Source organism: Drosophila persimilis, unplaced genomic scaffold, assembly GCF_003286085.1.
Source record: "Drosophila persimilis strain 14011-0111.01,24,50 unplaced genomic scaffold, DperRS2 tig00000606-arrow-arrow-pilon, whole genome shotgun sequence".
NCBI lineage: Eukaryota > Metazoa > Arthropoda > Insecta > Diptera > Drosophilidae > Drosophila > Drosophila persimilis.
Genome location: NW_020825324.1, coordinates 1,520,300 through 1,541,092, shown reverse-complemented (window position 1 = coordinate 1,541,092; position 20,793 = coordinate 1,520,300). Strand labels below are relative to the sequence as shown.

General features: G+C 46.8%; 4 protein-coding genes across 6 annotated transcripts; 1 reads left to right on the top strand and 3 right to left on the bottom strand.

The window, feature by feature from the left end:
* Positions 1 to 59: 59 nt before the first annotated feature.
* LOC6597348 (probable pyruvate dehydrogenase E1 component subunit alpha, mitochondrial) lies at positions 60 to 1,935 on the bottom strand. Of its 2 annotated transcripts, none has more exons than XM_002022514.2 (2): positions 1,641 to 1,935; positions 60 to 1,574 (listed from the first exon to the last, which is right to left on the bottom strand). In XM_002022514.2, exons 1-2 carry the CDS (start codon positions 1,827 to 1,829, stop codon positions 141 to 143), a joined length of 1,623 nt encoding a protein of 540 aa, XP_002022550.1. In that variant the 5' UTR covers positions 1,830 to 1,935; the 3' UTR covers positions 60 to 140. The 2 variants fall into 2 exon arrangements, with proteins under 2 accessions (XP_002022550.1, XP_026846451.1); XM_026990650.1 differs by having other exon boundaries at positions 60 to 1,577; positions 1,641 to 1,690.
* Positions 1,936 to 2,512: 577 nt separating this feature from the next.
* Positions 2,513 to 5,643, bottom strand: LOC6597347 (pyruvate dehydrogenase E1 component subunit alpha, mitochondrial). The gene is made up of 5 exons (XM_002022513.2): positions 5,396 to 5,643; positions 5,024 to 5,092; positions 3,475 to 4,039; positions 3,076 to 3,398; positions 2,513 to 3,014 (listed from the first exon to the last, which is right to left on the bottom strand). The coding sequence occupies exons 1-5, from the start codon at positions 5,453 to 5,455 to the stop codon at positions 2,832 to 2,834; spliced, it is 1,200 nt and encodes a 399-aa protein (XP_002022549.1). The 5' UTR covers positions 5,456 to 5,643; the 3' UTR covers positions 2,513 to 2,831.
* A 745-nt stretch (positions 5,644 to 6,388) lies between these two features.
* Positions 6,389 to 8,518, bottom strand: LOC6597346 (protein will die slowly). Of its 2 annotated transcripts, none has more exons than XM_026990624.1 (4): positions 8,415 to 8,518; positions 7,940 to 8,215; positions 7,249 to 7,874; positions 6,389 to 7,164 (listed from the first exon to the last, which is right to left on the bottom strand). In XM_026990624.1, the coding sequence occupies exons 2-4, from the start codon at positions 8,193 to 8,195 to the stop codon at positions 6,976 to 6,978; spliced, it is 1,071 nt and encodes a 356-aa protein (XP_026846425.1). In that variant the 5' UTR covers positions 8,196 to 8,215; positions 8,415 to 8,518; the 3' UTR covers positions 6,389 to 6,975. The 2 variants fall into 2 exon arrangements, with proteins under 2 accessions (XP_026846425.1, XP_002022548.1); XM_002022512.2 differs by having other exon boundaries at positions 7,940 to 8,199.
* Positions 8,519 to 11,178: 2,660 nt separating this feature from the next.
* LOC6597345 (probable sodium/metabolite cotransporter BASS5, chloroplastic) lies at positions 11,179 to 12,709 on the top strand. The gene is made up of 2 exons (XM_002022511.2): positions 11,179 to 12,186; positions 12,245 to 12,709. The coding sequence occupies exons 1-2, from the start codon at positions 11,179 to 11,181 to the stop codon at positions 12,590 to 12,592; spliced, it is 1,356 nt and encodes a 451-aa protein (XP_002022547.2). The 3' UTR covers positions 12,593 to 12,709.
* The last annotated feature ends 8,084 nt before the right edge of the window (positions 12,710 to 20,793 follow it).

The window sequence follows — 20,793 nt, the reverse complement described above, 5'->3', positions numbered from 1 at the left end:
AGCTCACATCGTACAGGTGTCTGTGGGGGATAAAGCTCCTGGGACCCAAAGCTGTGCGCTCTCAAAACAAATAGCTTTATTCAATTCAGTTGGTTCGTGTCTTGACTAAAGCGTGGTGGAAGCATCGTTGGTCATTCCGTTCACTTTTTCGCCGGCGGTGCAGCTGGTGGAGGTGCTCCTTTTGCAGGTGGGGCGGCTCCTTTTGCAGGTGGTGGAGGTGCTTTTGCAGGTGGTGCGGCTCCTTTTGCAGGTGGTGCAGCCGCCGGTGGTGGGGCTGCTGCTGGGGGAGCTGCAGCTGGTGCTGTAGCACCCGCTGGTGGTGGAGCACCCGCTGCTGCCGCTGGTGGTGCTTCTCCTGGTGGTTTTGGTACCTCCTTACCCTCGGCCTTAGCCTTTTCCGCCCTGGCCTTGTCGGCCGCCTTCTTGGCCTCGGCAGCAGCAGCCACCATGGCCGCATCCCCCACAGGCACATTCTTCATTTCGCTTTGGGGCGTCGCCTTTGGCTTGCCCAGACACAGCTCCGATATACGATGATGCTCTAGATGGTAGCCATGAACGTCCCGTATCCTGGGCTCCAAGTTCTTGGCATAGACATCGGCATGCAGCTCGATCGGATCCACCTCCTTGTCCTTGGCCGCCTTCTTGCAGTCGTCGTCCACACGTTTCCTGGTCTCCGTCTCGATCTTCTTCAGCTCCTCTTCGGTGGCCAGGCACAGGGCAATGATCTGACCGCGAAAACTCGTTATGGGATCCCGCTTCTCGCGCATCTGCTTGACCTCATCCCGAGACCGATACGAGGTGCCCGGATCGGACATAGAGTGGCCCACATATCGGTAGGTGTTCATCTCGAGAACAATCGGGCCATGGGCCAATGCATACTCTATGGCAAATTGTGTGGCACTGCGAACGGCCAACACCTGATTGCCGTCCACCCAGAGGCCGGGTATGTATTGTCCCCGCATGTAGAAATCGGTGTTGGCGGCGGCCCGATTCGCCTTCGTGCCCATCGCATAGTCGTTGTTCTCGCACACAAAGATGCACGGCAAGCACCACAGCTTGGCAATGTTGTAGGCCTCGAATACCTGGCCCTGATTGGCCGCACCATCGCCATAGCAGACGATGCAGACACCGCCATCGCGCCGGAATTGATGGGCCAGAGCCACACCAGCGCCCACAGGCACCTGAGCGCCCACAATGCCATTGCCGCCGTAGTACCGCTCGCTGTACATGTGCATCGAGCCGCCCTTGCCTCGACTGCAGCCAGTACGGACGCCAAGCAGCTCGGCCATCATCTCATAGATGGAGACGCCCATCAGGTAGGTCCAGGCATGACAGCGGTAGGCCGTTATCATCGAGTCCTGCTTGCGCATGCGGGCGTGCATGCCCACGGCCACCGCCTCCTGGCCGATATACAAATGACAGAAGCCCCTGATTTTCTTCTCTTTGTAGTAGTTGGAGGCCATGGTCTCAACGCGCCTCACCTCCAGCATCTGGCTGTACATCTTCAGGGCATCATCGCGCGACAGCTCCACATCCATGGGGGGGCCCGACTCCAAATCATAGCACTTAAAGGTCTACTTAAACAAATAGGAAAGACTCTTAATTCATGGTAGGATTACCATGGTACCGCTGGTACTCACATGCTCCAGGGTCACGCTATTGCAGTCCTCCGACTTGTGCCGCCTGCCGTCTGACGAGATTGACAAGGCTCCTCCTCGTCTCCTCCAGCTGCGCGGCTCACCCGTCCAGACGTGGAGAAGCTGCTGTCGCAGCGGTGACTGGACACCGCCCAAACGAAGCAGGCAGCTGCCGCCGTTTTTCTTGAGCATTCTCCCAGATCCACCTTACGCTCCGACAACCGCCGGTCCCTGAGGATACTGAACAGGACCCCCGTCTGAATAGGAATTTATAATTATTTTGCAAAATTTTGAAAAAAACACATCGAAGATTTAGTTCAAAAAGAAACTACAACGAAACTACGTTCCCAAAACGATGACAGCAAAGGAAAAAGGCAAAGACAGAAACTGAAACGGAAACCGAGTTTCTTTCCGTTAGAGAAAAAGACAGAGAGAGAGAGAGAGTCTCCGAAAAAGAAAGAGTTGAAAAGAGTGCTACAAATACGATTATAAAATAGTCACTACTTAGATATATAAGAGATTTCAATAGATTTTCAAAGGAGATGGCCTTTCGATTGCTTCTTTTCTTGCGATTCTTGTGATAAACAAATTCAACTGTGTCGAAGCACACGTTCCTCGACATTAAGATACCTGGATACCGACATTTTCTTCACATAAAATAGTCTGTTTAGTAGATACATCACTTAAGAAGCCAATTTTGAAAGCCTTTAAATCATGAAACTATGAAACTAAACGATCTCTAATTTGTTCTACACACAGACAGACACATTTAAAGGTTTCTAAACCAATATACAAGTCATATAACACACGTAAAATATCAGACAGACCGACCAAGAGAAGCGTATGCCATCTCCTTTCATTGATCATTTAGTTAATCAATTAATATTTATATGTATATTTTCAACAATTTACACCTCGCTTTATCCATATTGAACACGTTCACAATACATCCAATAATATCCAATGCAGTTTTTCCCCCAACTATCTTCCAGGGTGAGTATTGGGGGTTCTGTGTGTGTGGGTATGTGCTTCGATTCGCTAAGTTGTGGGGGGGAGACTCCTTGAAGGAGCCTCTACTAAAGGCCAGGGGCTATTCCATCTTTCGGCTTAAGAGCTAGAGATTTCGTGAGTGTTATGTGTCTTGTGTGTTTGCGTTTGCGTTAGCGTTTGAGGAGGGTGGTGGTTTCGGCAGATCTAGTGATTGACACCCTTGCGCTCCTGGATGTGATCCAGATTGAAGCTGTTGGTGCCGCGCAGCTTGGGCTCCAAATTATTTGAGGACACATCAGTCCAGAGATGGCTGACAGCCAGCTCGGCATCGCTCTTGGCAAAGGCAGTGGCCTCATCGATTTCTTTGCGCACCTTCAGATCGATCGCCTAAAAAGAAAAGCGCATTAAGCCAGGATAACACACACGGAGACACGCCTATAAACCCCACCTTGACTTCGTCGGTGGTGATGAGACCCAGCTCAATGCACAATTCCTTGAAGGAGGTGATGGGATCACGCTTTTGGCGCACCTCCTGGATTTCCTCGCGGGTACGGTACGAGGTGCCCGGATCAGACATGGAATGGCCCGAGTACCGATACGTGTTCGTCTCCATGACCAGGGGCCCGACGGTGTTCACGTAGTTGATGGCAAACTCTGTGGCACTGCGCACGGCCAGCACATCCATGCCGTCCACCCAGATGCCGGGCAAGGCATCGCCGCGGGTGTAGTAGTCCGTGTTGCAAGAGGCACGCTCCGAGCTGGTGCCCATGCCTGCCAATAAAGCCGTATCGATTGATTACAGAATCCTCCTTCACAGAGAATCGCACCTGAATGCTGTATTACTCACCATAGTTGTTGTTCTCACAGACAAAGATCACGGGCAACTTCCACAGATAAGCCATGTTGTAGGCCTCGAACACCTGACCCTGATTGGCGGCACCATCGCCGTAGAGGGCCAGGCACATGCCGCCGTTGCCCTTGTACTTGCAGGCCAGACCCACGCCAGTGCCGAGTGGCACTTGGGCGCCAACGATGCCATTGCCGCCGAAGAAATTCGGGGCATACATATGCATGGAGCCGCCCTTGCCGCGGGCACAGCCACTCTGGGCGCCAGTCAGCTCGGCAAGAACACCGATGGGCGAGACGCCCATCAGATATGTCCAGCCATGGACACGGTATGCGGAAATGATGTTGTCCACATCCCGCATGGCCGCCTTCATGCCAACAGCGCAGGCCTCCTGTCCGGAATACAGATGACAGAAGCCACGAATGATCTTCTCCTTGTAGAGATTGCCGGCCGCCGTCTCAATGCGTCGGATCGTCTGCATTTGTGTATAGTACTTGAGCGCCTCATCCTTGGTCAGTTTTACTTCGGTGGCCGGTCCTTCGTCCAAGCGATGCAGCTTGAAGGGCTGCAAAAAGATGCCAATGCGAAACGGTCAAGAATGTTTTTTCTCGGGGAAAATAAGAAAAAGGTATTTGGTAGGAGACCAAAGCTATCCGATAAAGAATTTATATTCTGCATTTAAAGTACTCAAAAAACTAGGGAAGGAGTGGCCCATTAAGGCATTTTCCAAATCAGGAACTTCTTCAGCTCAAATTTAGACTTTTCTATGATCAATCACGAGCATGATTCGCGATGTACATATATCAACCTTTTAAGGAGCTATGTTAAACACTACACAACATACAATATTGCTAGAATTTGAATAATTAGATAAGAAGAAGAATAAATAATAAATACCTATGTTTTGAATATAATTTTAGTACCAAAAATTCCAAAAAAGTTAACTATTATGCAAAACCAACCGCATTCTGATTAATTTATCGATTAGTTATCGAGCGTTCTTATGCTTCCTGCAAAATATTAATACCTACTCAGATCCTGACGATATTTGTGCCATAGATATCTTAAAAACCGTGAACAAATTTCTAATAGCACACAAAATTTGGCTTAGAATAAGAAATATGTATATAGAAATCCCTTATGTGTTTGGATGATTGATGCCACCTTCTGGGTAGGTGGACATTCGAATGTATGAGTGAAGGGATGGCCTGATAAGAGGGAGGTGTAAACAGCACAAGATCCAATCAGGGATAGAAAGAGACAGAATCATGCTGATATGGTGCTTGGCTGTGCGGTGCGTGTCGTCTCCCCGTCTCGGTCACGCAGCGGCCACGCAAAAAGCAGCGCGCGTCGTGACCTTGATCATTTTGAAAATTGACGGAAGGCATTGCCGGTTAACGGTGAGAGCATTGTGTGTATGTCAATGCAACCCTGTGCACTCACACACACCAGAACACGCACACACACACACACACTTTTGCTATCTGGTAGTAAAGCGCATTATGTAATCCGTTGGTGATTTAATTTCCGTCGATCCTCCAACACTTACGCGATTCACTTGCACCGTAGCCTCCGTGGCATAGTTGTTGGTTTTGGCCACGCCAGCCTGTGCTGCATTCTGGAATAGACCGAAAAATGATGATGAATAACCTCGACAGATGTTTAGGCTTAGCTGTTGATGATGATGCTGCTGTTGCTGCTGCTGCTGTTGTTGCTGCTGCTGCTGCCGCTGTCGATGATGATGATTATGATGTTGCAGCCGCACTGTCCAGTGATTTCTGTTGCTGCCGCCACTTGTGCTAATGCATTTCTTTGTTGTGTGTTTTTGGTATTGTTGTTGCTGCTGTTGTTGTTTTTGTTGTGTTTGCTTTTGCTCGAGATTAGTGATAACAACGCTGGGGTTAGTGACAGGATTACGTACTTTTTGCAATTGCTTAACAATAAGTGGGAGTTCGCTAACGCGTGACAGAGTACGCAACATTTTTCGGCAAGACGATTTCGCTAAAACTGGTTAAAAAAATTCGACTAAGGGGCTTAACGCGATCGAGCTATAACTATGTATGGATCAAGCTGGCTGTCTCTGTCTATCACGCACTGAGCACACCGCACTGCCGGGCCGTCGTTGTAAGTGTTAAACAAAAAAATTAGTTTATCAATTTTTCTATTGCTCTTTCTTGTTCGCGTAACAGCTAGTGGTGGGTGGACCATCGATGGCCCGCAGCGATATGCGCCAGTGGAACTATCGATGGTGGATTTGCAAACATGCCGATGTATCAATTGGAGCACAATGTGTGGGTGGCGTTATCATTTGCGGGCGATTTGTGATTAATTCTGCCGCATTGGTTACGTTACCCATATCCCAGGTATGGCTGGAAGCACAGATCTCAACGAATTTTCTGCAGAAAAACAAACCTTTAACCTTTCTCCAAGCATAAAATCACATTCTCATCCCCGGTCTCAAAGATGTAGTTTTATTACACCATATCTCAATGTCAGTTACCAAAACCGTTTCCGTTAATGTGCGATATGTTTGAACCATGAAAAAATGGTGTATATTCAGTTCCATAAGTATAAGGTCTGGAATGGTCCTCATTGTTGCTACCGATCCAGTACCCGATGCCAAGAGAGCAAAAAGAGTAAATAACCGTTTCGAAGAATTTCGATATTTTGGTTCGATAGCCACGGAACTTTTCCGAAATCAGCCAGCCCTGTTGAAAGTACACCCACTTGTAATACTGGTAGTTGCAGGGTTGAGTTTCCGTGCGCGCCAGCTGGCACAGTTCAAAACAAGGCACATTCCCCGACTATTATAGCAATTCAAGTTCTATACGATTAAATCATATTGGACCTGCCACAAATGTACCGCCCCACCTTGAATCAGAGCTGGACTCGCCATAAATATACCACTGGAAGATGTACAAATAAGTGACGCGCGCAGAATGGGGCTCGAGCTCCAGGACTTACAGTCGAGCGCCGCTTTGCGCGCGTCTGTTTTTATTTCAGTTAAAATGTACATTTCGTATTTTATATGTATTCTTTCCCGTGCGCCAGGCTCTTCTGGTTGCCGGCGGCACGTATATGTTTGGGGTAGTGCTTAAATTTAGCTATCTTTCTACACCGAAAGATCATCAATTTGTGTGTTACTTTTTGTTGGGGCTAATGCGGCAAATGTTACAATCGTGTTTAAGGCGAAACCCCCTGTTGTCTTACTGTCGTAGCCAATAAAATAGGCTAATAAATATCTATACATACAGTTTTTAGCTTAAGAATGAATAACTATCCTGAACTTTCCCTTCTTACCATACATCACCATACTTCGCAACATAAATCCTCGAAACTACCTCGAAACTTTGAAAAATTGTGATTTTGGGAGTAGACGATTAAGATTTTACGCTTACAAAAAAAAAATATTGTGAACATTAAGATTACGAATTTATGTGTGGGAGTCGGTGAGGGGGGGCCACTGCATTTGCTGGATACCAGCGATAGCCGCCACGTCCTCTATGTATCTGATTTCCACAGTTTTATGGTCTTGTCGTTCTCGAGCGCAGCGGAGGCGATGATATTCTCGGTGGGATGGCAGGCAGTGCAGAGTACAGTATCGGTGTGCCCCTGCAGCTTTTGCACCACCTCCTTGCTTTGCAGATTCCATATATAGACCATATTGTCCTCGCTGCCGCTGACAATCCACTACAGGGGGGAGGGATAAAACAAAAGCGGTCGCTCGTCTTGGGAAAACCAATCAAAAATATAGCCAAGCCACTGGTTACTCACCTTGCCGCCGGTGACAGAGAAATTTGCAAATATGCAGTACTTCTCGTTCTTGTGACCCGTGTAGGTCTTGAGACACTTGCCCTTGGAGTAATCCCACAGCTTGAGAGTGTTGTCCAGAGTGGCCGCCAGGATGTACTTGCCGTTTGGCGAGAATTTGACAAAGCTGACGGGCGGATTGTCGTCGTCGATTAGCGTCTTCAGACACTGTCCGCTGGCCGTGTCCCAGATGCGGCACAGTCCGTCGTAGCTGGAGCTGACAATCAGTGACCCATCGCGATTGAAGTGCACCGCCGACACGGGATCAGAATGGGCGGGCAATGTCTTCAGGCACTTGCCAGTACGGACATCCCAAATGCGTACGCTCTCATCAAAGCTGCCAGAGACAATCAGGTTCGACTGCGGATTAAAGTTGCAGCAGAACACATAGTTGCTGTGCCCCTTGAGCGTCTTGAGGCTCTTGCCAGTGCTCAGCTCCCAAATCTTGAGCGTCTTATCGTCGCTGCCGCTGACCAGTAGACGCGAGTCCGAGCTCCAGGCGACATCGCTGATGCCCAACTTATGCCCGGAGATAGTCTTCTCAAATTTTCCATCGTACGCTCCCCAGATTTTAATCAGTTTATCAGCAGCTGCGTTGGAAAGCCATAATTTTAGCCAAAAAACTATCTTAAAAAAACACACGCTTAGTACTCACATGAGCTGGCCAGCCATTCGCCGTTTGGGCTGAACTTGACCGCAGAGACCGCCTTGGTGTGGCCGGCAAGAGTAAACTTCAACGTATAGTTCGGCTTCACCGACATAGAGCTCTTGTTCGAGGTGGAGTTCGAGGATCCCGAGACATTGGCATTGGGCTGAAGAGAATTGGGCCCGGTGGGCGCTGTCGGCATCGGCTGTTGTGGGGGATGCACAACGCCGGGATGGTTGGGATGAACGGGTCCAATGGGCACCATCTTGCTGTAATATATGGATGCTGGATGTACAGAGATATTTCAGTTGCACTTTTTCAACCCTCGCACGGCACGCGTATTCTTTTCATTTTTTGTCTCAATTTTCGCGTTTTGCTGCTGCTGCACGTGCCTCTTCTTCTTGCTTTTAAACACTGCATCCCTGTGGTTCGCGGTTTGTGTTTTCAATGTTGTTTTTTATTTTGGTTAGACTTTCCGCCTTACCTCTGACCGGTCTGGAAACTGAAAATTAGCTGGCTTGGCCTCTGTGTTTTGTCAAAAATTGTTTGTTTGGGCAAAAATTGGCTCGCTTGGCACACGTGAAAAAACTTGGTTGAGTGTGACCGCGGAGGAGATATACGGTCTGACTCTCCGAAATATACCGAAAAATACCGAAAATATACTGACGAATTCAAGTTATCTTTTACATATTCCTCGTTTTTTATCTTTCGTTGAATATTACTAGCTATATGGAACATTAAGCCATGCCCACATAATTTTATACGATTGATGAATAAATTTTCTACAAGATTGGATAGTTTTTAGTCCTTGCTTTGATTGTATTTGGCTAAAACAAGGCAATAACAAAGTAGTTCCACAAAAAAAAACAGTCGCAATGTTGTTGGTATTTAAAGCCATTATGCGTGTATAGGCATTTTTACACCCTATTTCGCTAATTTTGTATGAAGATCAAACGTAATTTATTAAGACCTTTTCTCAAATTGATATTCTTTAGACATATTCAAGTACCTTATATATATTTATGTCGATCCTGATACCTACTGAGCCTTGGAAGACAAACGTATTCACAATTCTATAACATTCATTTCCCCCAGGGTATGTGTGCATGGAATGGGACTCATTGTTCTGAACCGGTTATGACGACTAATTCTTGGTTAATCATTCTTCCGTCGAATATTCCCAGATATATAGATCTCTTATTTCTGCCCAGATAATTTTATATGATTGCTGAAACAATTTTGATCAAGATTAACTATTTTTAAGTACTCGCATGTTTTTTGTTTTGACAAAAACACGATTTCAACAAAAATGTTCAATAGTCGCAGGTTGTGACGTCAATGTTGCTGGTATTTGCAGACTCATTTGTTGTCAACCAGGGTATGGGCGTTTGTATACCCTATTTCGTGAATATTATATAAAGATACTGTTTTCAAAGCTGCTTTAAAATGTAATTAATAAAGGCCTTGTTTTAGATTGCATTTTTTTGGTCTATTCATGCATTTGATTAGGTGTTTGTATATAAATCCTGATCCCAGTACCAGTTCTTTGTCTCTGTAGACAGACGATGAGCTAACAAAATATCGTTTAAAACAGAGACTATCTAGTTTCTGCATTAATTAGAGCCTGGAATGACACACATTTCCGCAATTCTATATCATCCATTTCCCCAGGGTATGTGTGCATGGAAACAGATATCGAATACATATAGAAATCTATTAAACGGTCGGACAGATTTTTATGAATTTTTTTTCAAATTCTCAAATCGTCCCAAACCAAACGACATATCAAATATATTGCTTAAGTTACATAAATAAGCTCACTTATATACTGACTGAGTACTTGGCCTTTGTACTTGATTTAGGTACTTAAATTACGCCTTACAGAAATACACTTGCAGCGTTTCCAAATTGCGTCAAGTAGAAGGAGGAGAACAAAAAAAAAAGGCATAAACAGTTTATTAAGAGACCCCATTACAAAATTATAAAATAAATGTAGTAGCACGCGTATGTATTGATTGGTTTTCTTGTGGCCCGTACCATAATACGATTTTGAGCATATTTGGGTTATCTATAACTAAACAATGAATGATTGAGAGAAATGCCAGACACCCAGACGCAAGAATCCAAAATTAAATACAATATATATCAGCTATAGTAGTATCAGAGAAAAGTCAGAGATAAGAGCGGCGAAGCCCAAAGAGTGTTGCATTTTCATTGCACCCATTTCACGGGTACTCGCATATGGTCAATGACGAATGAATCAATATGAATTACATATTTATGATGTATACTGTAGTCTAACACTAAATATAAAAAATGGTGGTGTTTTTCTCACCAACTAAACAAACGTCAATCACAACAATAAAAGCAAGAAATTGAAATCTGAATGGTTTAATGACACCCATAAGTCCCAATTTATGGCCAGTGATTCAGGAAAAACGCAACGGGAGTGGGGAAATTTTGACAGTATACGGTTCTACGGCCGTAATCAGTAGCGGCATTTCCAGTTTCAATTGTTTAATGTTCATCAACAGTAAGAAATAAAGAAACGTTCTATATTTTCTATATGCCCACGAACTCGTACAAAATCGAACTAAACAATGCACTCGAACAAAAAGAATAACCATTGAGATTATTAGAGAGGGAATTGACTTTCGATGGGCGTTGACGGAGGCCTGCCGTTTTCTCTTTGTTTGATTTTATACTCGTAGCTTTGTGGGTGTTTCTATTAATCTCTGGTAATTAAAAGGAATTTCATAATTACTTTAGTCTACGAGTGTCCCAGAATTCATAGGATGTTATACTGTTTTTGGGCATCTCACATATCATCATCCAAAAATGCTTGAATCCCTTTAACATCATGGGGGTTTCGGAGTCCGATCCTTAAAACTTGTACATTAGGTACCGCCCTCAGGGGCGGTCTAGTATCCTATGAAATAATAAAAATAATCTCTTTCGGTGTGGTATCCCTTTATCTGTAAAAGGTCACCTAGTGGAGGTTCCTCCTGTAAAGATCACAAGTTTCAAAACTGAATGATGGAAATAGTTTTTTTGGTGCCCCCTTTTGGATCGTAGCTGGAATGCACCTGTCAAGAGGCAACAACCCCGCTTCCTGATAAGAGTTTGGGCTTAGTCTACGGGTCTGCGGCCCGATAACGCCTATGTGCGACGGACAGACGACTGTCGACTGACGATGTTGCCTTTGTTGTGGCCCATATCAGTTGGAAAAGCGACGCAGCCTGGACAACATGTCGAACACTAGACTGCAGCTCCTGGCATTGCTCCTGCTTGGAATCGGCGGGGCTCAGGGCAAATACGGGGACTTGGCCGGCAATTGGCTGGTAGATTACGGCCAGGCCGAGCTCCGTCTTCTCAGTGATGAAAGCGAGCAGCTTCAGCTACACATTTATGATGTCCATCCCCAGGATGCCACCTTGGACTACCGTTTTGTGGTACGCTCGAGGGACGATCGGAGGGCCATGGCGAACAAGACAGTGCCCGGCCAGGAATTTGATGCCAGCGGCAGTTGGCTGGGGACGGTGGACGTGACGGGCAAACGCTTCGGCTACAGCGACCTGCTGGTGGAACTGCACTCCGATGGTGGCGCAATCGAGGCGTTCCCTCAGCCACTGTCCATAGCGGTGTTGCGGGAACGCGTGATCGATGAGCGGATAACCACATATGTATCGGCGGCGCTGGCTTTGCTGATGTTTCTCAATCTGGGCACCGTGCTGGATCTGCAGCGCCTGCAGGACATCGTGTGCCGGCCCGTGGGTCCTGTGGTGGGCATCGTCAGTCGGTTCGTGGTAATGCCAGCCCTGGGCTTTGGCCTCGGCCGTGCCCTCTGGCCTGGTCAGCAGCCCCTCCAGCTGGCGCTATTTTACACGGCTCTGGCTCCCAGCGGCGGCCTGGCCAATGTGTGCGCCGTGTTCCTCAAGGGGAACATCAACCTGTCGATTGCCACCACCACCATCAACAGCCTGCTAGCGATAGCATTTATGCCGCTGTGGATCATGGTCCTGGGCCGCCTCGTCTACGACGATGATGAGCTGACGGTGCCCTTTGGCCAGCTATCGGGCGGCGCGGCGGCTCTGGTCGCCTGCCTGGCCGTTGGCCTTCTGCTGCGCCTGTGCGTGCCGAAGACGACGCGGTTTATCTTCCGCTTCCTTAAGCCGCTGTCGGTGTTGCTCAGTCTGTGTCTGGTGGGGCTGACGGTGGGGCTCAATTGGTTCGTCTTTGCCGAGTTCACCTGGCAGGTAAGTGGTCTGCAATGCAAGTGTCTCGTGAGTTGGGGCTTCATTCCCTCTTTTGCAGGTGCTGGTGGCAGCTCTGTGCCTGCCCCTTGCCGGCTATCTGGCCACCTACTTGCTGTCCAAGCTGCTCTGCCGCTCGGCCACCGATGCCCTGACCCTGGCCATCGAAACCAGTGTGCTGAACATGACCATGCCCATTGTCCTACTGCAGGCCAGTCAGCTGGAGCAGCCGCAGCTGGATCTCATCCTGGTGGTGCCTATTACGGCATCACTACTCTCCCTGGTTCTCGTCATTGTCTTCTATGGGGTGCGTCGCTGTCTCGGATGGAATGTGCGCCAGGATGAGCATGCCTTCGATCACAAGCAGCTGATCGCCGAGCACGACGAGGCCGTCTATCAGCGACCTTGAGAGCGTCAGTTCCGCTCTGCCTAGTTTCCCGTTATTTTTAATTCCTATGATAAGATATATGAAGATAAGTTGGTAAATAAATTAAATAGTTTCTTTCATTTTGCGTATCGCAGCTAATTGAGCAAAGTCTAATGTCATTATTATTGAGTTAATTAGAGGGGCCACCGAGGGAGGGGCTACGCCAACTACTAGACTCTAGATTGATCTCCACTACTACTAGATTTCCAATCACAGGGGAATATCGTTGCTTCTTAGTGCTTGATAAGGATATTTCAACAACCACTTTCAAATTTGTAGCACTCAGAGCCGAGATTTTTCGATTTGCTGATTTTCTGGTACCAGGCGAACAGAAAAGGGCTATCGATACTATCGACTGGATAAGCCGAGTGTTGATAAATATCTGATTAGTGCTGTAGTGTTGGCAAACAGCTAAAGACCGCGAAAAATTTGAATTTTAGAAAAATGTAAGCCCTTGTTTAAGTTTTTGTTGTTTTGTCCGATGGAACACCACTCGAAATGCATAAAAGCTGGCTGTAAATTGTTCTGATGTGCTGGTGGCTGTTCGAAATGATGTGTTTTATAGCGGCTCAACACAAGCCAAGTGTTAAATGTGTTTTTAATGCACTCACTCGCTGGCTTAAATCAATCCCTGGCTTTTTTTTTTGTTGTTGTTGTGTCGGGCAATGGCATTAATATCACGGGGGCCCCTCGAGGCCGACCACATGTGCAGTCACCCAGCCAGCCTGCCACCGAGGACAAATGTCAACAAACGGAACGCATTCCCAAAACAATTTGTGCCGCAACCACCAACCCACCCCCCCCCCCCCCCCCCCCCCCCCCCCCCCCCCACCAGCCAGCCAGACTTGCCTGAGCCACCCCCTCTGCCATTTCGACGTGTCCTTTGTGATAGATGTAACACGTATCTGTAACTGGATGAAGAGCCGCATTAATCGCTACACGATGATGCTGACGATGGGCATGGCGATAATGGTAATGGCAATACAAGCGACTTCACAATGAGCTGACCATATGCGCACATAGACAATAAAATACTGTAAAGCCGCCCTGTCTCCCCCCGACCTAGCCACCCAAAACCATGATGCCCGAAGCTGGTGCATCTGACAGGAGTGGAGTAGCAGTGGCAGTAGGCAGTAGGCAGTCGCAATGGCAGTGGCAGTAGGCAGTAGGCTGAGTGGCAGTAACTGGACAAACGGTCGCACATTTAATGAACATGGTGACATGAGTTATGGCTCGTTTTCTCATATTTCTCCTCTGTATTCGTTGTTTTTTTCCTTTTTTTTTCATTTCTGACATCGAAATATTGCGAATCCAGCACAGCTGTTGAGGTTTTCATTTTGCGATCTCTGCTGCTGCTGCTGCTGCTGCTGCTGCTGCTCCTGCAACATGAATGCAAATGATATTCTGCATTAACTTTGAAGAGCCCTTGGGAAAACAGTTGTGAAGGAAAGGGTGGGCTAGGGCAGGGAAGGGGGAATGGCGTCTCCCGTAATGATGAAGATGAGCGAATTCCGATTACTGAATCAGACTCGAAACGACAGACAGAATGGGGCGACACCACCACCAGCGATACCCCCTTGCCACTGCCCCATCGCGATTCGGAATTCCTGGTACTGCTGTTTCCCGGGTCGCGTGGTTCAGCCAGCCGGTGCGGTGCCCAAATATCACATCACATCAGAGAGAGATTTGAATGGCCAGAGGGGTTCATTTCGGTTGTGTTCTTGGTCGGCATATAATGTGTTTTAGACAAAGTGCCAAGTCAGACAAATGCAGACGTATCTCATTTACTATTCTATATTTTGTGTTCATCTTTTTATGGCCCGCCACCTCGAGTGGCATACAACAAGGGTATATTGTGTTCCTGCAGACAGATGCAGCAGCCATTAATACGTATCGTAGCAGGAGCTTGACAATGAGACTGGTATGCTCTGTAGTTTCTTCGGCAATAATTAGCAGGACCTCTAGAATGAGGGAACTCTACGGGGTATACAGGGCACTTGTCCGAAGATAAAGTCACTCTTCTGGATAGATGGACATATCATAATGGTCTTAGATCTGGTAATCGACAAGATGTGAGCATAGATAAAACAGTGTTGAATAGGTCATATAGGTCGCATGGCATTTCAGGATCCACAGTCGAAGTAGAGCCGTAAGGATCTCTGAGAATATTAGAGCTAGAGGTACCAACTGTTTCTGGAATTCATCTAGATTTAATTTGTTTCAGTTCAGCGATGGACACGTTTTTCTTTTTTTGTAATTTGGGGGCTGTAGGAGCTGTATTAAAGAAGGTAAGCACCTCAAAAGGTATCCCATAGTCGGGAGTAGTCATATAAAACACTATAGCTTCAGGTTTTTTTGTGCGGTTTTTTTGTCTCTGGTTTGTTTGCTCGAAATATTTCTTGGCAAGTTGTGTGCAATTCATTAAAGCGAAATCTGCTCGAATGCGAATAATGTAAATTGCTCTATTTTCATTCACGTTGAATGGGGCGACGGCGACTGGGGGGACACGACACCAACTCCGACAGCAATTGCAACAATCTGCTTGAGTCGACGACAAATTTATTTGTGGCGCATGCATGCTACTTGCAACAGTGGCAGAAAACACACCAGACCAGACCAGACCAGACCAGGCCAGGCCAGACCAGACCAGAGTCTCAAGGAAAACGAGGAGTAGGGGTACCCCGGTGGTGCCCTGATGCTGCAGAAGCATCAATGAAAATGCTGTTTAAGCAGTTGTCTCCGAGGCATTTGCACTAAAAGTTCAAAAATTCCATTAATTATTCTCAAGAAGTGGAGTTGTTTGCCTTGTTTCTCTCTCTTCCTTCACCCTATCCCTGCTCTCCGCTTTTGTTCTACTCTTTTTTTGGGTTGCTAATTTTTCAAGAATTTGAAATTTCTTAATGGGCTCTCGGCTGTTGCAATGGAAACCGATGATAGGGCAGGGGGTTGGGCAATGGAGGAAATGAAGCGGAGGGGGGCGGGCGAGTGACTGACTGACGGTCTGACGCGGATCTAGAGGTTCGGTTAGGGCATCCACCCCACAGTAGCCTTACCCCTATCCCGATACCGCGATTCCTATCACTATCCCTAGCAATATCCCTGGCTATGGATATTGCTAACGAACGAACCTCCCCCCCATCCCAGCCATCCTCCATCCACCATCCTCCACCATCCTCCATCCTCCGCAGCTTTGGCCGGATGTGCTCATTGTGCTTCATTTTCATTTCTACTTACATATCTCCCCTTTTCATACCGCTCTCTGCTTTGCTTTGCTCTGCTCCGCTCTGCTCAGCCGTAATGCTGCGCCGGAAGCACCCATTGCCCACCAGCTGCTTCTGCTGCTGCTGGACTTTCCACTACGAAATGGGCAATGGCCAGGGTAGGGGAATGGAGTGGAGTGGAGTGGGTTCGCGGTCGGGGGGTACTCTCTGCTGGCGAGCCACCGATGATGGGTCGCACGGTAAAGTTTTTCCCCCAGTTTGGTCATGATTTCAAAAGTGCGTTACGCAGTGCGTAAATCAAAACTGAACTCAAGTTGAAACTAAAGCAGGAGTGCAATGCGGCAAATTACAGGGCTTGCTCTTACACTGCCAAAAATAAACTTGGGTAACAAAACGTTTTTTCACGTAGTAAAATGTAGTAGTAAAAGTGTGGCTCGAACCGTTTCTGAACCTTTTCCCGCATCTTAAGAGCTTCCCATTATTGGAAACAGTTCTTCCAGCTCTCATTTGCAGTTTGAACTAGATCGAAATAGTGTTTTTGTGAGCTATTTTTATTGATAATAAGCTCAGTGGTCATTCAAAGTCAAGATAAATGGTAAGATGAGTAACGCCCATACATTTCAATGGTCAGAGTAGCTAGGAGGAGGTAGATCCCAGTCGTACCTGGATGTACTTTAGTGTTTCGGACCTCGCAGCGTAGTCTAGAAGTTTGGTGATGATGGATGTTACGCCTAACCATTGGTTTTGAGTGCTCGGCTACTGGCAGGACGAGGCACTGGCGAGCATTAGTAGCGCGACTCCGAAACGGCTTTAGCAGCGACGACCTCAGAGGAAACTCCGGAAAAGACGATGTAGCCAAATTCCTCAAGCTAGAACGATATCTCAGATCGCGGTATGAATCTTCACATTATTATGTGGAAAATGGGAGCACCAAGGGTCCTTTTAGTCTATATCATCAACTTGTAGAACAAAAACTTGGACGATGAACTCAAGTACTTACAGGAAATTTCTGCAGAAATCTAAAGCACCAGTTCAACAGCTTGGCGAACCCTGATTCCATTAAGAGATCATATAGTAGCACTTTTAATACTGATGTTATTGGTATTGTGGTATTTTAATATACAATGTATGTAGTTTAGATCCAATGAGGAACTTCTGCTATTATGTGCAGCTTGCTCTTCCCTTGGGTGCCCTTTTTGCGGTACACTGAGAAAAATGTACATATATCAAAGTGCGGAAGAAGCTCATTAGAAATGTGAAATGAAATGGTTCCTATTGAAGATGGGGAGGCCTTGAGCTAAGTTTTCTGCGTCACTTCCCTTATGTTCATTTTGGACTGCCCTGCTCTCTCTCACTCTCTCCCTTTGAGAAGAAGCAAGTGCACGGGGCCAGAGCTCTCTCTCTCTCGCTCGCACGATCGTTTGGGTTTGGGTTCACCGTTATGTTCGGCTTACTTCCGAATTGGTTTTTTGCTCCCGCTCTCTGTCTCCCTCCCCTTCCCACCTTTCCGGCCGCTCTCTTTTGCATCCCGTTTATTTATTGGATGGCGGCCACACGCAAACGACAAAGTCAATTGCGGCAGCCGCAAAATGAAAATGGAAATTCAAAGAGCAGCGGAATGAAATGGAAAAGGGCTTTTGGGCTCTGCGAGCAGGGGCATGGGCTGCGGGCTGCGGGCTGTAGGGGCGCTGTGGCATGATGGCATGTGGGCCAGGAGGGGGGAATAGGCAAACGAGACTTGTTCAGAAAAAAGTTGGAGCACTGGCAAATGGCTCGCCATGGGCGCATAAATTTCGTAGCCATGGTGTATTTGCATAAAGGTGTGGAGCCATTTCCCGAGAGCTCTCTTACGGTAGTTGGCTATTTTGTATACGAGAATGGGAGAATGGGCATGGATGGCTCTACACCTTGTGTAAATACACCTTGTCCCCGGATACCATGTCCCTACTTCAGGGTACATCAAATGGAAGGTTAGGCAATTCCCCTACCGCACACAGGCTGCCCTCTAGCCATGCCCAACCTTGAGTTTATGGCACCTTGCACCAAGCCACCTTGTCCGTTAGTTGTCTATTTTTTCTTTTTGAGTTTTCGTTTTATTTTTCTTGCTTTTGTTGTTGTTTGTTCGCATTTCTTTTCATATTTTGTTTGTGAGTGTGTGGGTTTTTTTTTTGGCAATTTCAAACATGCAACATGTTGCAATGGAGTTATAAACCAAGCCCCGAAAAATTCAAACTTTTCAGACACGGACGCTAAATGAGAAAAAATGTTCCCCCTTCCCCCCCACCACTTTTTTGCGATTCTCTCCGGCTGTAGCGGTGCCACCACACCCCTCTAGCACTCTCTTCCTCTTCTCTAGCTTTATTAACGTTTTGATGGGTGATGGGGAGAGGGGTAGGGGGTAGGGGGTAGGGTGCATGGTGTATGGTGTATGGCGTTCGGGATATTGTTCGCTGGCAGCGCAGTCTGTAATATTTTTGCCGCATAAAAGTCAAAATATGCAAATAAACCTTCCCGAATGGTGGAGATTCACATAGTATGAGTATGAGGGAATGTCGGGTGGAGGGTGGTGTTGGGGAGGGGGGAATCTTTATGCATTGAGGCAGCGGCAGCGGCTAATACGGTAAAACAGACATAGGAAAAGGGACATAGAGACAGGGACGACTGAAACAATGCGCATAGGGGGGTAGGGGTACGGGCACAGTCCAGTGTTCATGGGGACAGGCGGCTGTGGGGTGCGGTGCCCCCAGCAGCAGCATGGCTTAAATAATAAATGTAGTACACGCTTTGAAAGAATTTACTATACTTTGGCAAAATGGAGGTTATAAAAAGGCACACACACACACATCCATACAATGTGGAACACACACACCACATACTCATACACACACACATGCTTGGCATATAAATAAACAATGCCCCTATGTAAGAGGGAAAGGGGTGGAGGTGAAGGGAAAGTCGAAAGGGGCCTGGACACAGAAGAGGAATGGCAAGAGGCAGGAGGCAGGAGAGGGAGCAGCATTTCCATATTGTTGCTATAATCAGCGGCCCGCTTTGATTCATCTGCATGCCTGCCTCGCACCAACCACCAGCAGCAGGAGCGGCAGGAGAGGCAGAGGCAGAGGCAGTGGCAGCAGCAGTAGCAACATGACGAGAGCAGCAAATACGAAGTCAAAGCCAAAGCCTGCTTGGTGCCTTGCTGCCATTGCCCGTTTTCCCGTTTGCCACCCCATTATCATCAAAGAGACGGAGCTCAGCTACCCCTACCCAACTGATTGCAACCTTAACCCCTCGAACCAAGCAACCAGCAACACATCCAACCGACTAGCATATGTACCAGCCCGGCGCGATTCGCAGACTCCGCAACATCGAACTTCCAACTTCGAACTCCTGTCTTCGAGCTCCGAACCTTCTGGTTGCATCAGTGTTGAACGATCTGACGACAAGCCAGAGCAAGGAAAAAAACAATACGACCAAAACAAACAATAATAGATTGAAGACATGGAAAAAACGATGTAGCCAGGTTCCGGATGTTAAGAGAATTCATGAACAGTTTGCCAAATTTTAGTATGAATTCTCACATTATTGATTATGTGGATAACACAGATGTCCTCCCAATTCACAATAAAATGATATTAGCTGAAGGAGAAAATGAGAGCACAAAGGGTTTTTCTAGAAAAAAACTTGGAAGATGAGCACAAAAACTTTCTGCAGACACCTGAAGCACTAATTCAACAACCTGGCGAACCAGTGCCGTCCAACTGATTCCATTAAAAGATCATATAGTAGCACTCTTAATACTCATGTTTTTGGTATTGTGGTCGGTAGACTCTGAACATTGTATCATACATATGTAGCTTAGATCCAATGAGGCTAAGTGGAAAACACTGCAGGGCATCCAACTGTTCAGTTCGCTTCGAGCATGTTCGAGTTTGACACTACTTTTGGATGAGACAAGCAACGGTGTGCTGTGTGAGAGATGTTCGAGTAGGATTTGGCTGGCGGACTTGCTGACAAATAGCTTTAAAATAGCTCAATAAACAAAATGTGTTAGGGTATTAAATTAGATATTAAGGAAATGGAAGGTTTTTTAATCAAAAATGGATAAAAGTAAATAAAAGTAAGCAAATGTAGCAGAAATGTTTTGTAGCTAAAAAAGATTTATGGCCACTAAATAATATTTTATAGTTCAATTTATCTATGGCTTGATGAAGCAGATGGATAAGATGCAAGAAACACTTACAAGACCAGCAGGGATTTTCATTGAGTACTTAAGAGGATGTCCTTGCTCAATATGTACCATTGGTTTTAGCTATAGCCATTTGGCCAGCACTGTCGCTAGCTCTGGTTTCCCGTTTCTGTGTTATCTCGCAGCCGCCCCGCCGTTCAGTTCTGCTTTCGACCTTGCGCCCGCTCTATCGTTGTTTTCATTTTACACTCAACGACGACGGTTGTTCGACTCCCGCGCGAACGACGACTGCTTCATCCTAGCGCAGCGCACATTTTTTTTTAGAGAAAGACAGTTTTTGGTCTCTCGTGTTCAACGACGACGTCTTTTTTGCTGTTTGTTATAGTTGTTATTTATTGAAGTGTGACCGTGCTATGTTGTTCTTGTTGAAGTTGTCTATTTTTTCACGTGTCTGCGTGTGAGTTATTGTGTTTTATGCGGTGCCAACTTACCTGAGAACAGAAACAGGAGCAAAAGCAGAGCAGCAGCCAAAAAGGAAAAAACGGAGAAGGAAGGAAGGAAGGTGCTCAAATAACAAAGTCAAACAAACCAAACCTCTGCACGACCGACCCGGACCGCCCGGCCCGCCATTAGGCCGCAACGTCTCCACGCCCCAAAACAAATCCCAGCCTCAAAACCAAAGCCGAACCAAAAACCAAAGGCAACAGCAACAGTAACAGTAACAAAAAAAAAAAAAAAAACGTAACAGTAACGAGGCAATTTTCGTTGGTGTCGCG

Bases quoted from the DNA above. Each gene is read 5' to 3' on its own strand.
- LOC6597346 (XM_026990624.1), bottom strand. From the start codon at position 8,195: ATGGTGCCCATTGGACCCGTTCATCCCAACCATCCCGGCGTTGTGCAT. The intron at 7,875-7,939 runs GTGAGTACTAAG...TTTCCAACGCAG, and splicing joins CGAATGGCTGGCCAGCTCAT to CTGCTGATAAACTGATTAAA. The intron at 7,165-7,248 runs GTGAGTAACCAG...TCCCCCCTGTAG, and splicing joins TCTCTGTCACCGGCGGCAAG to TGGATTGTCAGCGGCAGCGA.
- LOC6597348 (XM_002022514.2), bottom strand. From the start codon at position 1,829: ATGCTCAAGAAAAACGGCGGCAGCTGCCTGCTTCGTTTGGGCGGTGTC. The intron at 1,575-1,640 runs GTGAGTACCAGC...TTGTTTAAGTAG, and splicing joins ATAGCGTGACCCTGGAGCAT to ACCTTTAAGTGCTATGATTT.
- LOC6597347 (XM_002022513.2), bottom strand. From the start codon at position 5,455: ATGTTGCGTACTCTGTCACGCGTTAGCGAACTCCCACTTATTGTTAAG. The intron at 3,399-3,474 runs GTGAGTAATACA...CTTTATTGGCAG, and splicing joins CTGTGAGAACAACAACTATG to GCATGGGCACCAGCTCGGAG. The intron at 3,015-3,075 runs GTGGGGTTTATA...TTTTCTTTTTAG, and splicing joins TCACCACCGACGAAGTCAAG to GCGATCGATCTGAAGGTGCG.
- LOC6597345 (XM_002022511.2), top strand. From the start codon at position 11,179: ATGTCGAACACTAGACTGCAGCTCCTGGCATTGCTCCTGCTTGGAATC. The intron at 12,187-12,244 runs GTAAGTGGTCTG...CCTCTTTTGCAG, and splicing joins TTGCCGAGTTCACCTGGCAG to GTGCTGGTGGCAGCTCTGTG.